The sequence below is a fragment of the Rhopilema esculentum genome, chromosome 18, assembly GCF_057945365.1.
Source record: "Rhopilema esculentum isolate cy_ngs chromosome 18, ASM5794536v1, whole genome shotgun sequence".
Taxonomy (NCBI): Eukaryota; Metazoa; Cnidaria; class Scyphozoa; order Rhizostomeae; family Rhizostomatidae; genus Rhopilema; species Rhopilema esculentum.
In genome coordinates, this window is record NC_142832.1 from 5,405,545 (window position 1) to 5,418,680 (window position 13,136).

Consider the following 13,136-nt stretch of genomic DNA (forward strand, 5'->3'; position numbering starts at 1 on the left):
AAGTAGTTTCGATATCAGTTTAAGAACCTTTGAAAAATGAAATGCGCTAGTAAACCGGAACGAAGTATAAGTCATTATCATTTTTGCTTCGTTTTTGTTAGGCGCTTTGCAGTGCTCCTTGTCTTCTTCATCCTGTCTTCTTCGCACCAAGAACTCCTTTGAAGCCCATCGAAGAGCTTTGCTAGCGCGTCCCTTGCCGTTATTCTCATATTTTTCACACAGTCGTACCTGCAATTTTTACTGTTTGTTTATAATCAAGTTATTTCACAAACAAGCTCTATATGATAATTTAAAACAACAAATAAGTGAAAAAACTTTGAAACTTGTAATGCTGCTCCATAATTTGAAACATTTGATGCACTTACATTTTATATTACCTTGCCCTTATTTTGTTCTTAATTTAGTTTAACCTTTTACTAATTTTGGGGCTGGTATTAAAAAATTGTCCTTACAAAAAGAGAGTGTTGTGGGTCATTCCCAACAACCAGAGGCCATAATAGCATGGTGCTGTTCAGTCCCCTCAATAATTTCCAAATGATTAATCTTACTTTTAGGTTTCACCCCTTCAAGATATGTTTGCCTCCTCAAACCATAATATGCTTCTCTGTCTTTTAGTGTTGAAACAACGTTTTCTTCCTGGGAAGCGACTTAAAACTCAAGTTCTCCCTTAGTTTTCCTGTCTTAAGCATATTGTTTTCAACGACTTATATATTTCAGCTTTCCTCATCCTACATTTGCCAGTTTAATACACATTTTTTATAAGAATGATCCAATTTCAGCCTAGCGTTTCTAATTTTTCCGCATAATTCAGCCTCAAGTGGTTCTTAATTTTCTTCTTACTCAGGGTACTCGGACGAAGGGGGCCGGGGGCCATATTATTTTTTGGAGTCTACTTTCCTGTGCATATCTGTTCTCGAAATTTTGTAGCTCCAGTGCCCAGGGTACCAGCTTACCAGTGACTGGGCCCTTGTCAATATGTATCGTATTGAAAACTGGATTCAGAAAATAGCAATCGAGCTTCTTGTTAGACGTGACAAACATGAAAAATATTCTCAGGATGGCATCACTATTTAATATTTTTCTCGATCTACTAACAGAAACGTTAAATAAGCACCTTTGTTTCCTTTTTTATCGTTTGCTATCATAATCAATCGACTACCATAGCATACTCGCAGGGCCGTAGCAATTGGAAAGTAGTTAGAAGGGATGAGGGTCTCGGGGACAATTCAACAGAATTTTTTTGTAGGTCGTGCTCTCTGGGTGATTTTAGCATGATTTATTACAATGGCATCATAATTTTTCCAAATATATCGCACAAGCTGCACTAGGTATTTCGAAGATATGCTTTACATTTATAGATTTTTGCCAGGCTGCCCTCTGTAGTAACCTAATTGACTATGCGCAGGAGCATTACTTTATGTGACCCATGTTTATATAGAGTTTCAGATTACAGTTTACATTATTACAGTTATGTGTGTAGGCCGTTTGAAGTTCAACCCATGCGTTGTTCTTTCTCCTTCACATATTAACACCCTCTAGCTCCCATATCTGCTACGGCCTTGATTCGCTTATCAATGTTATCGATCAAATAGTTAAAACCCAGATGATACTGCTGGTTACAATATTCCAACATAACTTTAAATAAAAACAATTTAATCTATTTACAATTCAACCTAACCTATCAATGACTTTTTGCTTAACCCCTTAATCATATATCGAATAGCGCAAACTAAAATGACTCCACTTGAAATAAACAAGCATAAAACATGACACCTGTTTACAGCGAGAATTTATTAACGGTACTTGTCATAATTTACTTATCCTGCCTCTAGATTTCTATTATCAATATTCGCTAGATACTGAAAAAAACAAAGTCCACATGAGCAGCTGCTAGTCCTAGCAGCAACTTTCCTTTGGGCAATAAGAACAGTAGCGTAGCCAAGGTATTAAGTTTTTTTGGTGGCAAAGGCGAGATGAGCAATGTAAAATTGGGGCTTCTCGCCCCTTTGAACGCCAGAAAACGCCCCTTTTGAAAGAAATTTTTTGCCATTGTGGGGGGGGGGGGGGGGTTTCCAACTTCTCTTGCCTCCACTCGCAACACTACGTAATAAGAACGGTGGATTAAAAGCCCCTTGTTCCATTTGAGCTTCTGCTCCAAACAGGGGCCAATAAAAGAACTGAATTTGTGGAAAGCTGTTGCAAGAGATTGAAACTAGGTTAAGCATAGGGACAAAAATTTGTTGACATGCCTTGTAAAACTTTTCAATAAAGACAAAACGCTTTTTTAAGCTGTGGCGGTTTTAAGGGGGGCCAGGGTGCCACAGATTAATCATAGCCCATCCACTTGCCAATCCACTTTAAACGGACAGATGCAGGGCAAGGGCTTCGCAGATACATAACAAGGGCTTCGTACTTGTTTTCCGCCCTGGCCCTCGGAATCCAAAAGTCATTACTACTTCTCATTGAGCCAACGCCCCAAATACTATTACATGTGTATTGGTTTAACCATTCATTCTAATTACTATGAGTCCTGCCGCACAGAATGTCCTCAAAGACGCGATGATGAAGTCTCCCTTGCATTCTGCGTTGTCGATTTTGTTGTATCGGCTCTTGGTCGTCTGAAGCAGCGCAGTGACAGTGCTGATCCAATTTCGTTTCGCACTTCTTCGTGTCGAACGAAATAGATGAATGGGTTCACTGCAGCGTTTGCGTATAGGAATGTATTGAAGGAGTCTTCCAGAATCAGTAGCAGATCAGACATAGAGTCACCTTGTTTTTTGACAGCTATTGAAATTGGCTTGAGCATCATTTGAGGAAGGTACATAAGACCTAGAATTACAGTGACCAAAGCGAATGTCTTTGCCATCCGCCTTTCTTGTTTTATGCCCCGCAGTCTGTCTTTCTCTGTCGAAGAAAGCTTCTGAGCAGCTATGCGTTGTTTTTTAAAGCTTCTGAAAAGAGCAGTGTATGATCCTATAATAGTCGCAAGTGACAACAGGACCACGAGGACCAGAAGTGCCATAAACACAACCTGTGTGTACGGAGATGCAAAACGGAAGACAGGAATAATAGCACTTACAGCACCAGCAATGATAAGGCTAGTTATGGCGCGAAAATTTGTTGAGACTGCCCTGTGCTTCAATGAGTACATTACTGCCATTAATCTTTCTATTGCCATCAGTGTCGTTATGAATAGTGAGGCGCAACAGAACGTGTATGAACTGTACACCAAGGCAAGGAACAACCAGGCTTCCCAGGTTTCAAGGTCCTCTTCCTTGTACACATTCTTCTGCCTGAAGACAAAGTACCCATGGATTGGCTGGCAGATTAGGCCAGTGCATAGGTCTGTGATAGCCATGGCGGACAGGATGATGTTGGATACCTTCCAAGTACGGCGTTTTGCAACACGTATCAACGCGATTAAGACGGTTGCATTGAGAAGAACAGCAAGTGCACCAAATACAATATTGCAAATGAATATGATAAAGCAATACTTTCCAGAGCAAAATATCAAAGGTCCAACAGCGGGCTTCATCTTATGACCTGAAACGATAAAATATTGAATGCAGAGCATGTCTGTAGATGTTATATTTCAATGTATACTAATGTATAAGACAGCAGGATCCGCGTTGATGAGTCCTCTTCTTGGGTGCTTGAATCCCCGTATCTTGTCCATAAGTTCTTCTCTATTTGAATAGGCAAGAAGAATTCATCTGTATATTTGAATGTAGGTCTGACGATTGTAGATTGGGGTATGCTCCCAGCATGGGCATAGATCACACCATAAAGAGATATAGCAAATGCTGACTTAATCTGGAGCGTCTGAAGAGTCATAGCAAATGCATTATCAAGATATGAAACCTAATTAAAGGATATCCCAAAATGTTTTCAGTCAGACGTTCAAAACTTTCAATCGCAAAATCACCAGTGATATTTACAATTTTCTAATCCCATCCAAATCAATTTTAGAGCAGCAGTAACTCTATCCGCTGGTGGTTTCATTATGACTATTCTCTATCCTCAAATATTGTTTACAACTTCATTTGCAACTTTTCATATTGAGGGGAGTATTGTTGATAACGAGGTGTGTATCACGATCACGAAATTGTAAACCCTGTCTATTTAGAAGCAATACAAAAACTCATCACAGGCACCGCGGAGTGTTGAGAAAAGTGCGAGTCTAAAAAAAGTGGGGGGAGGGGAGGGGGCTAAAACCGTATAAAAAGAGGCTTTACTGGTAGTTTGTTACTTAATATTTGGCTAAAGCCCCCCCAGCCCCCCCCCCCCTGCTCCACGGTGCCTGCATCATATCGATATACCACTATAGGCTGAAAGTTAGAAGAGGTAATGTCTCTGTGATATAAAGCTGTTATATTTAAGGTCATGTCAATATCTCATCAGCAAAATGAAAAAAATTATTGCATACATCTAGACATGCGAACACTATGCATTTATTCATTTTGTCATTTGAATTTAGAATTTCCGACATACTGCAAACCCAACAAAAAGAGACTGAGTATGGCTTACATTGATAGATGGAATGGTGCCAATGCTGAGAGGAGGGGGGAGGGGGGTCAGAGAGGTCACTGACCCGGGGGTTCTTGGCTAAAGAGGTCCATAAATGATACCTCAATAAAAAGATCAAAAGTGATAATCCTGCCATTATAACAAACTGTCAATAATAGAAACAATAATGACAAAAGCCTATGAAAGAAGTGAGGTGGAGACAGTATGAGTCATTGACTGCTTGAGAGTTAAAGATTTTTGTTGAGAATTTCTAATCTTTGTGGGCTAGAGGGCTAAGGCTGAAGAAGTTGAAAAACCTCTGAATGTGTACCAAATAATGTGATTACAACAGGGGAACATACAGCAATATGTACTTTGAACATTCAGCAATTTGCATCGTTTTTTTACATTTTTCAATTCGTCATAAATACTCCTATTACCACACCCCCTTCCCCCCTAAACAAGCTGATAATTTAGAAAAATATTAAATAATTAGCAGAAAAAAGCGTATTTCCTAATCCAATACATCTTTTTGTAAAAACCAACATTAATTAAGGGGGGAATTGCCCTTGGAAACTGTTGTTAATGTCCCAAATCTTTTGGTTGGCATTGTACGTCATACTCTACGTCATTTTCTAGCACTTTTAGAATGCCTTAGAAATTTTCATTTGTATGCATTTTGGTGTTAAGATATCAGTTATACTCAAACTATATAAGATAGCAAACAGAAGTAATAGCCATTAAAGCAGTTTAGCTACAATCCTTTTTAAAAATTCCGAGGGAGCATTCCTCGTATTCCCTAGAAGGATCTGCCTTGGGCCTGCTTTACTAAATATCTTTCGACCCAACCCGGGGCCCATAAATCCTCTCCGCGGCCCTAAATGGAGCTTCTAGCTTTGAACCAAAACTTTGATTCATGTGCCAAGAATTTGATCATCTCTACTGAGTAAGGAAGTTTCAAACCCACTTTTATTGAGACTGGCATAAAGCTGGTTATAATTGAGAAAAATGTTAATGCTGTCGGCTTGATCAGACTAGCCACTAAGCCAAGAACTGATTCAACTGAGAGCTGCTTGAAATTGAAAATGTTTCCTTTCTTGCAATATCAGAAAGGAGTCATTCCCAATGGAAAGCATAAACTCCGGCTGTAATGCGTAGGGGGGATTATAAGTATCTTTCTCCAATAAGGGATAATTATTTCCTTCAAAGAGATATATTTGGTATCCATTCAAGTGTACACGATTAGTTTGAGAACTAAAGAGATCAAGCACATTCTTTCAAGGAATTTATAGAATGATCACATCTGGCAATCATTGTGATACAGTAAAAATCTCTCAGGTTTTTGGATGATATGGAAAAATAAGATATTATGTTGGCAGTGTACCCTCCCCCAACTCCAATTCCTTATATACAATTCATTAATAAATTCACCGGAAATTCACCGGTTGGTCCACAAATTTCTTAGATGGTTGGTAAAATTGCCTAACAGTTGGTAAAACAGCATCTAAACTGTTCTTCATCTATATCTACGTCGGTAAAATTGACTCTTGATGACCCTCCACCAGCCCAAGCGCCCCCCTAGTCTGGGAGATGAAGCTACATTCGCCGACAAAATTATTGAGACAAAATTCAATATTTTTCTTCACGTTGTCCCGGTTTATTCCAATCTTCCCTCTTTTTACCCGAATCAATGTTGGATTTGTAGTTCTATTATTTCTCCTTCAAATCATTAATTCAACATTGAATTAGGGGGGAGGAGGAGTTATTTTAAAAAATATCAACTTACCTTGAAAAGTCTCAACTATTCTTTTCCAGGATTGTAGGCCACTCCCTACTATTTTCAAAGATGTATTATTATTTTTTCTCAACCTTCGATAAAATTCAAGCGATTTCTATATCCGCCAAACCAGCAAGACAAAATACGCGATCAATTTCTTGAAGCAATAAGTTCTTACTCTTATCTATATAGTTGTGTCTTGAAGTCATTATTCCCACAGAAAAAGCACTAATGTAAGTCAATTTTTAGTTTGAATTTGTCAAGAAAAATTACCTTCTTATCTTTGATTGCAGTTTCAATGGAAGACTGAGAATTGAATCCAATAGCATTCGATGGAGATAAAAGTTTTCACCAGTCGCAGAAATCCTTATAACAAACTTCGGTTGTTAGACGAGACAATTTCTTTGAGAATCTTTGAGTTTGCCAAATACACGGAAGGGCACGTGTAAAAGAAAACTTAATCCAATTATTTAAACTGAGGATGATATATCAGCGAGTAGACATTCTATGTTCTCGATCTTGCTCATTGCTCCTGTGACTTATGCATGTTGCACACTTCCCATGCTTCCTGTTACTATTAAGATCCTTTTTAAGGAAAAGGGGAAATTCCAGAAACAGTGTTGAGATTTTTAATCCTGTGCTTCCAGTTTGAATGTCAGAAAGATAGTCTACACACAGTAGCGAATTTGTCGAAAAATAAGATGCAAGCCACAAAAGCAGAAAATCGTAAGCGTGTGGAGTTTCAAAACATGTAATTGGCTGACCCACCAATCATGAATTGTCCTTCTGTCACATGATATGGATATCTGAATTTCAAAATTGCAATGGACAAATACCAACCAACGTGGGGCCAGCTGTCAATCAGCAATGGCCAATCAGTAAGCTTGAAACTACTCACACGCTTGGTGATTGGTTAATATTGATTGAGAGATGGCTTATCTATCAAAGGCTGCTGATTAGAAAGATATAGAAGTGCAGTGATCACTGCAAAACAATCGCAACTGTTCGCGCAACACAGGGAGCAGCCGCAAAAATCGCAAAATCGCAGTTACAAATATCGACAACGAGACTTTGTCGCATTTTTATCGATTTCTGACTCCATCTGCTGTTTTTCCGCTAATTCCCCATCTTAGTATAGGCCCCTAAAGCTGTGCTGTGATTAACACTTGTAGCGCACAGGTTTCCAATTTCTGCTCCAAAAACCTTCTGAAGCAACCAATGCAGATTATGAAAGTATAAAACCAAAAAGAACAAAGCGACAAACTAAAACTTTCAAAAACTTATTTTTGAATAGGAAAGAGAAGGAAAAGTTTGAGTTTAGAGTACAAAGCAGGTTCAAAAGATAAAAATTGGCCTTTCTTCTCAGGTCATTAATTAACTTGATTATATCTCTTACAAAGCACGATTTATTACAATCTATTACATGAAATATTGATGAGAAAGGTTTCACAATTACACTGATAAAAAAGATGCCCTTAAAAGACAAAAGATAATAAGAATGTTTAAAGTGAGATCCTATTTAAAATGAAAAATACCCATCAGTTGAGCCTTCTGATGACGTACATAATTTTTATTTAGACGTCATGAGATAAAGGAATTCAGCTTTGACACCCTCTCCTAATCCCCCTCCTCCATAAATCTGTAAGGTGCTCTGCAGTCATTGTTGTACTGCCTTTCTACTATTCCTTCCAAAGACACAAAAAGGAGGAGGCAAGATATGTCACCATAAGCAGTTATATTACATAACTGAACGCGTCATTGTTCTTCTCTTCTCTGGATAGGACAGACTTCTCCCGATAGGATATTCACGACAAGTTGCTTACAGCAAAAGGTAAAAAACTGGCTTGCATCACAGACCATCATCACCAAGGCGGACGAGCTAATAGAAAATCCTTGGAGATGATGGTCTGTAACGCAGGCTAAAAAACAAGAAGGAAAGAATAAAATACAAATAAACTGGATTTTGAACGAAATTTTGACTGGCTTAAAAAAAAGAAATTTGAAGCAAGAAAGTATAGAATAATAATTAGTGTTTGCTGGTCTGACATAAAGTGCGCGATGTCCTACAGGCAGAGCTGTACACGCTTTTCGTGTTAGAAGAGGACCTTCCTAAGTTGCTACTCCGAGTTTCACGCTTAATGCAATCATCGAAAGCAAGAAACTATAGATGTAGAAAATATGTGGCTTTTTATATATATAAATTCATTAAGTATTTGTTTATCTGAGAACTCGCTCGAATTTATATCCTCTCTGAGAATTTAAATATACGTCATCCAGGCTAGTATCAAACATGTCGGATCTGAAAGAATTATAGACATGGTTGATTAGAGAGGTCACTTCTGTTCTGTCAGTGGTGTCATCACAGCAGAGCAGCATTTACCAACTATCATACTTATTACACTCGAAGACTGGTAGATTTCATACTGGTAGATAACTTCAAAGAATATATGATAAAATTGATTCCCCAAGTTTACACTTAATCTGTGGGAGCAAGGACAAAAATGTGCGGACAAGAATCTATTTAGTGTCCTTTGTCAAAGGCGTCTTGAAATTGTATGAGAGCTGAGTTTTATTTTTCTGGGTTTGAAATCTCGTCATTTTCATTGCTTTAAAAATTGTCATGCATCTTCAGTATGGCTTATATAAAAGTAAGTTAGCTTGAAAAACTTTTACTCAAACGAGTTTTGATTCAAGGTATATTATGTTGAAAGTTTATAATGATTAATGACTCCATACAATATCCGTTCACGTTTTTGCATGAATTCTTCACTGACCTTTCTCCAAAACACATTATAATTATACAAATGTGAAAAAGCACACTATATAATTGTTTGATTGTCACATTATCAAAAAGATATAATCAACTAAGAACTGAAAATGCCAACCTTGTAAAAGTTTTCTGCTAATGTGTTTCGCTACCAGCAAAGAAAGCTTCTAGAAGTTCAGCCGCCGTGCATTTAGCGTCTCTGTTAACAACTGGACAATTCCCTCAAGAAGACATATTTATACTAGCTAGAAAGGTCATCTTATAGGCGTACACCTGCCAGTGCATACTCATTATTATGCAGCTGTTGTTATTTCCAAGGAAAAAACGTGCTAACCCAGTTTTTTTAAGAAAATGTAGATAATTTTTTGAAGGGAAGCAGAAAAAGAGATTCATTTTCAGCATTTTTCTGATAGAAATCAATACATTACTCTGTCCAACTGCTCTTTGCAAAGAAGGGTAGCAAATGTTCACTTTGGGAATCGTCTAATCGCAAGTCTCTGTTTAGTATTTTGACCTAGCGACGCCTAAAGAAGCCGGAGCAAGGGGACAAAGGGATACCTGCCCCCATACTTTTCAGAAAAAGAGGTTAATTGATATTTGCAGTTCATGAAGGCTACCCCTTTCTGCCTACCTTTCAACCACGTAGCTGCAGGTGTCGGCTAGGGGGGGGGGCAAACTCAAGCAAGAACCGTACCCCAGTGGGGGCAGGCTTTAAAACAAAAAAACAGATATATAACAAACAGATATATTTGGACAAAATCAAGGTCATGGAATTATATATATGCAAAATTTTCAAAATATCATATAAATAAAACTGTAGCCAGGGGGGGGGGGCAAGCTGTTGTCAAAATTTCCATTTGGAGGGCACAGCCCCCGTGCCCCCTGCAGCTACGTGGCTGCTACGTTTGCTGTTTTTCCTAGATCTACAACTAGCTTTGACCTTTACGTTAACAGAGCATTTAAAATTCGCTGATTATCTGCATAGCTGCACAAATAGATCTTTGTTATTGGCATTGCATTTGAAAATTAAAAGATGATCTTTCTAGCAGATGTTCTAAATCTTTGGAAGTGGCGAAATCAATTGAAGACTGCCACTAATTGTTCCATTGTTTTTTTCTTCCTTGATCACGAACAATTATTTTCTAACTTCTTAATGCCTGAAAACAAGCTATGAAGTTTCTTGTCCCTTTACAGTTAATCTTGTATGTACTCTTTAACGTTGAATGAGTAGATTTAATTATATTTGAAAAGTCTGATCGACAGCAAAACACTTTTCAATCAGAGAAAGTAAATCATCATAAGATCACCTGCTGCTCATCAGAATCATCAAATGGGAAACCTTTTGAAGAAAAAATATCAAAAAGTGCTTAAAAATGGCCTTGTCAATCAAATTTGATACTGCTTAAATTCATCACATACAATTTTATATCGAAAAATAAATTTGACCGAAAGGTACATCCTGTTCTCGATGTATATTGACTGAAAAGTAACCTAACTATAGCAAACCTGATTATCCTTTTGATAGTGAATGAATATGTAAAGCTTTATCATAATGCACAAGAGAACATGACTCCTTACAGGAAAAGAAGCGAGGGCAACTGGGGCAAAGTAAATTTGCTGTGTCTACTACAAAGTATGTTACCTAAAGCTTAAATGACCAGGCGGAGAATAGGGGAATGGTCACTCGAGAAAGAAATTTATGGGACCAAGTGCTTTTGGTCAATTCGAGGGTGCTGATTTCGAAAATGGTTTTGGGGGCTATCAGCCTCTTTTTCATGTTTGAAGCCTCGTTTTTGCGTACATGAAAGTAATTAATGAAAAAACAGTTTAAATGGAAAAAAGTTAAAAGTCTTAAAGTTAATTAAGCATATTTCTTGCGCATAAATCCTTAAAATTGAATTTTGATCTGTTAAGAGGGGCCAAAATCCTCGTTTTCACGAGAAAATTGCGTAATCTTAAAATTGTTATCCTTAAATAGACATCTAAAAAGCTTAATACATCTTTTGTTGAGACTAATTTCTGAATTGTCGTCAGAAGGAACTATGCAGCGCTATTAATTACTAACTGATAAATGACACTATGAAAAAACAACCGGATCATCTAAACGTAGTTTCATCGTTTAAAAGTTCCTCAAGATCGTCTTCTCAGTCGCTGCACACACGCTCTAAGCGTAGAACTCTTTTTCACTCTGACAATAGAATCCTCATTCACCCCAACCATGATCTATCTACTAGGAAGCCCAACTGAAGCATCAAACCACCTTGAAAATCATAGAGATTTAGTTTGCATGGAGAATATAAAGCCTTGTGTTTTCTTCACATGGCGGCAGAAGACTGAGATTTATGATCTCTTAATGTCTTTCGAACTTCTGCACAAGCAATATGTGTAAGATAAGATTTACTTAAGATGTGCTTTGATTTCTTTAAAATTCATGACAAACCTCGCTTAATCATTTCCGGCTTGTCCACTCTCAATCAGTTGTGTACCAATGCCCATCCGAGAGATAAAGAAAGACCCCTTTCCTCTGACTTCTATGTGAACTTTCTATACCCTTTTTACTGAGATACAATGAAAATGAACTAAATGATAATGAACTTTGAAGAAAGTGAACAGGAGTTCCTGCTCTGCTACACTATGATTCTGTTTCACTATTTTGGCTAAAACTGTACTTATTGGAGAATGTAGTAGTTTATATGATTCTTGTTTTTATAGGTTTATAGGTTTGTCTGGAATGGCGATAAGTGAAAAAGGAACACATTGTATAACAAAACGACCAACATTTCTGTTATAAGTTGCAAATGACCTTTATACATAAAAACCTTATCTTGCAAATGTTGTATTGAATCAAATTGAGGCGATACTCTTGCTAAAAATCATTGAAATCCTGTGATATTGTCAGCAAATAGTAATCTTGGCCTAGGTTGGTTGTAGAAAGCACCTTATTTCAGTGATTTTTGCAGATTCAAAAAGCACCCCTTTTCCAAGTTTACCTGTCCTAGGTTTAAGGAATGACCACCCCTTTCAGAAAAATCTTCCAAATGAGCTTGGGTACGTTGTGATTTGGAAACGATTTTCCAGACGCTGTGGAGGACAACAGCAGTCAATCCTAGAACTCAGAAATTAACGTTTTGTGCCTCGGAGGTGAATGAATTGAAACAATCAACTTTTTATTTGGAACACGGATGGAACTCAGTCAAAACAGCATCTGGAACTCGGAAATGATACCATATTTGTAAGAGAGCTGAACAATGGCCCGTAGTTGATAGCTGTATAATGTACTTATAGTTTCTGTTCTATTGTGGAACTGCAAAACATTAAATTCGAAATGGCCACTGCAGATGTCTTATACTCACGACCATCGCAGCATTCTAGCAGATTATAAAGCGTTTGAGATAAAACCAGGAGATATCGTTAATTTTCCAGGAGTGTTAACTACCTTTGCTTTAAATTGCACGGAAAACCTATGCTCAGACGGAACACCATATTTTGATGAATAGGCTGGTGTCTACGAAGGCAAAACAACAAATTGCAAGCAAAACAAAAGGGAAAAACTTTGCTGTGGCATCCAAAACAAACAAAAGGTATTGAGAAAGGGAGGGGGTTGAAAATTTTTTCACAGAGGCACTGTTTTTTGTCGGAAAGAAATATAGAATCTGGAGTAAGTGAGTAGATAGTACCTACACCCCCCCACCCCTCAATGGTACCAAAATGCATAAATATGAATAATAATGTTGTCTTATGCACAATAATCAATGCATTATCTGAAAGTCCCTAGCGTTGGCCTGGAACACAGTCAGGTTTTTGCTGGATCCGCCCCTGCAGTAGAGTACCGGAGTATTCCTAGTGAATTAAAAGCCAGTACAGTAGGCTCCGGTTATAGTCATACCAAATGTTGCTTGGAAACTTGTGACTGTAGCCAGTCGTGACTATGCTTGGAGTCGACTTCACTGGTCATACTTTCTTCTTTATCATTTTAAACATTTTTCATGGAATGAAGGTGAATAAAAACTATACATAGAAATTAGAATCATGGCTGGGTATATAACCTATATTCAACCAATGGCGGCGCCAACTATTTCGCCCTGG

General features: G+C 37.8%; 1 protein-coding gene across 1 annotated transcript; it reads right to left on the bottom strand.

Moving 5' to 3' along the window:
• Positions 1–1,291: 1,291 nt before the first annotated feature.
• On the bottom strand, positions 1,292–9,747 carry LOC135696730 (uncharacterized). Its single transcript, XM_065216216.2, has 2 exons — positions 9,169–9,747; positions 1,292–3,543 (listed from the first exon to the last, which is right to left on the bottom strand). The coding sequence occupies exon 2, from the start codon at positions 3,533–3,535 to the stop codon at positions 2,549–2,551; it is 987 nt and encodes a 328-aa protein (XP_065072288.1). The 5' UTR covers positions 3,536–3,543; positions 9,169–9,747; the 3' UTR covers positions 1,292–2,548.
• Between the last annotated feature and the right edge of the window lie 3,389 nt (positions 9,748–13,136).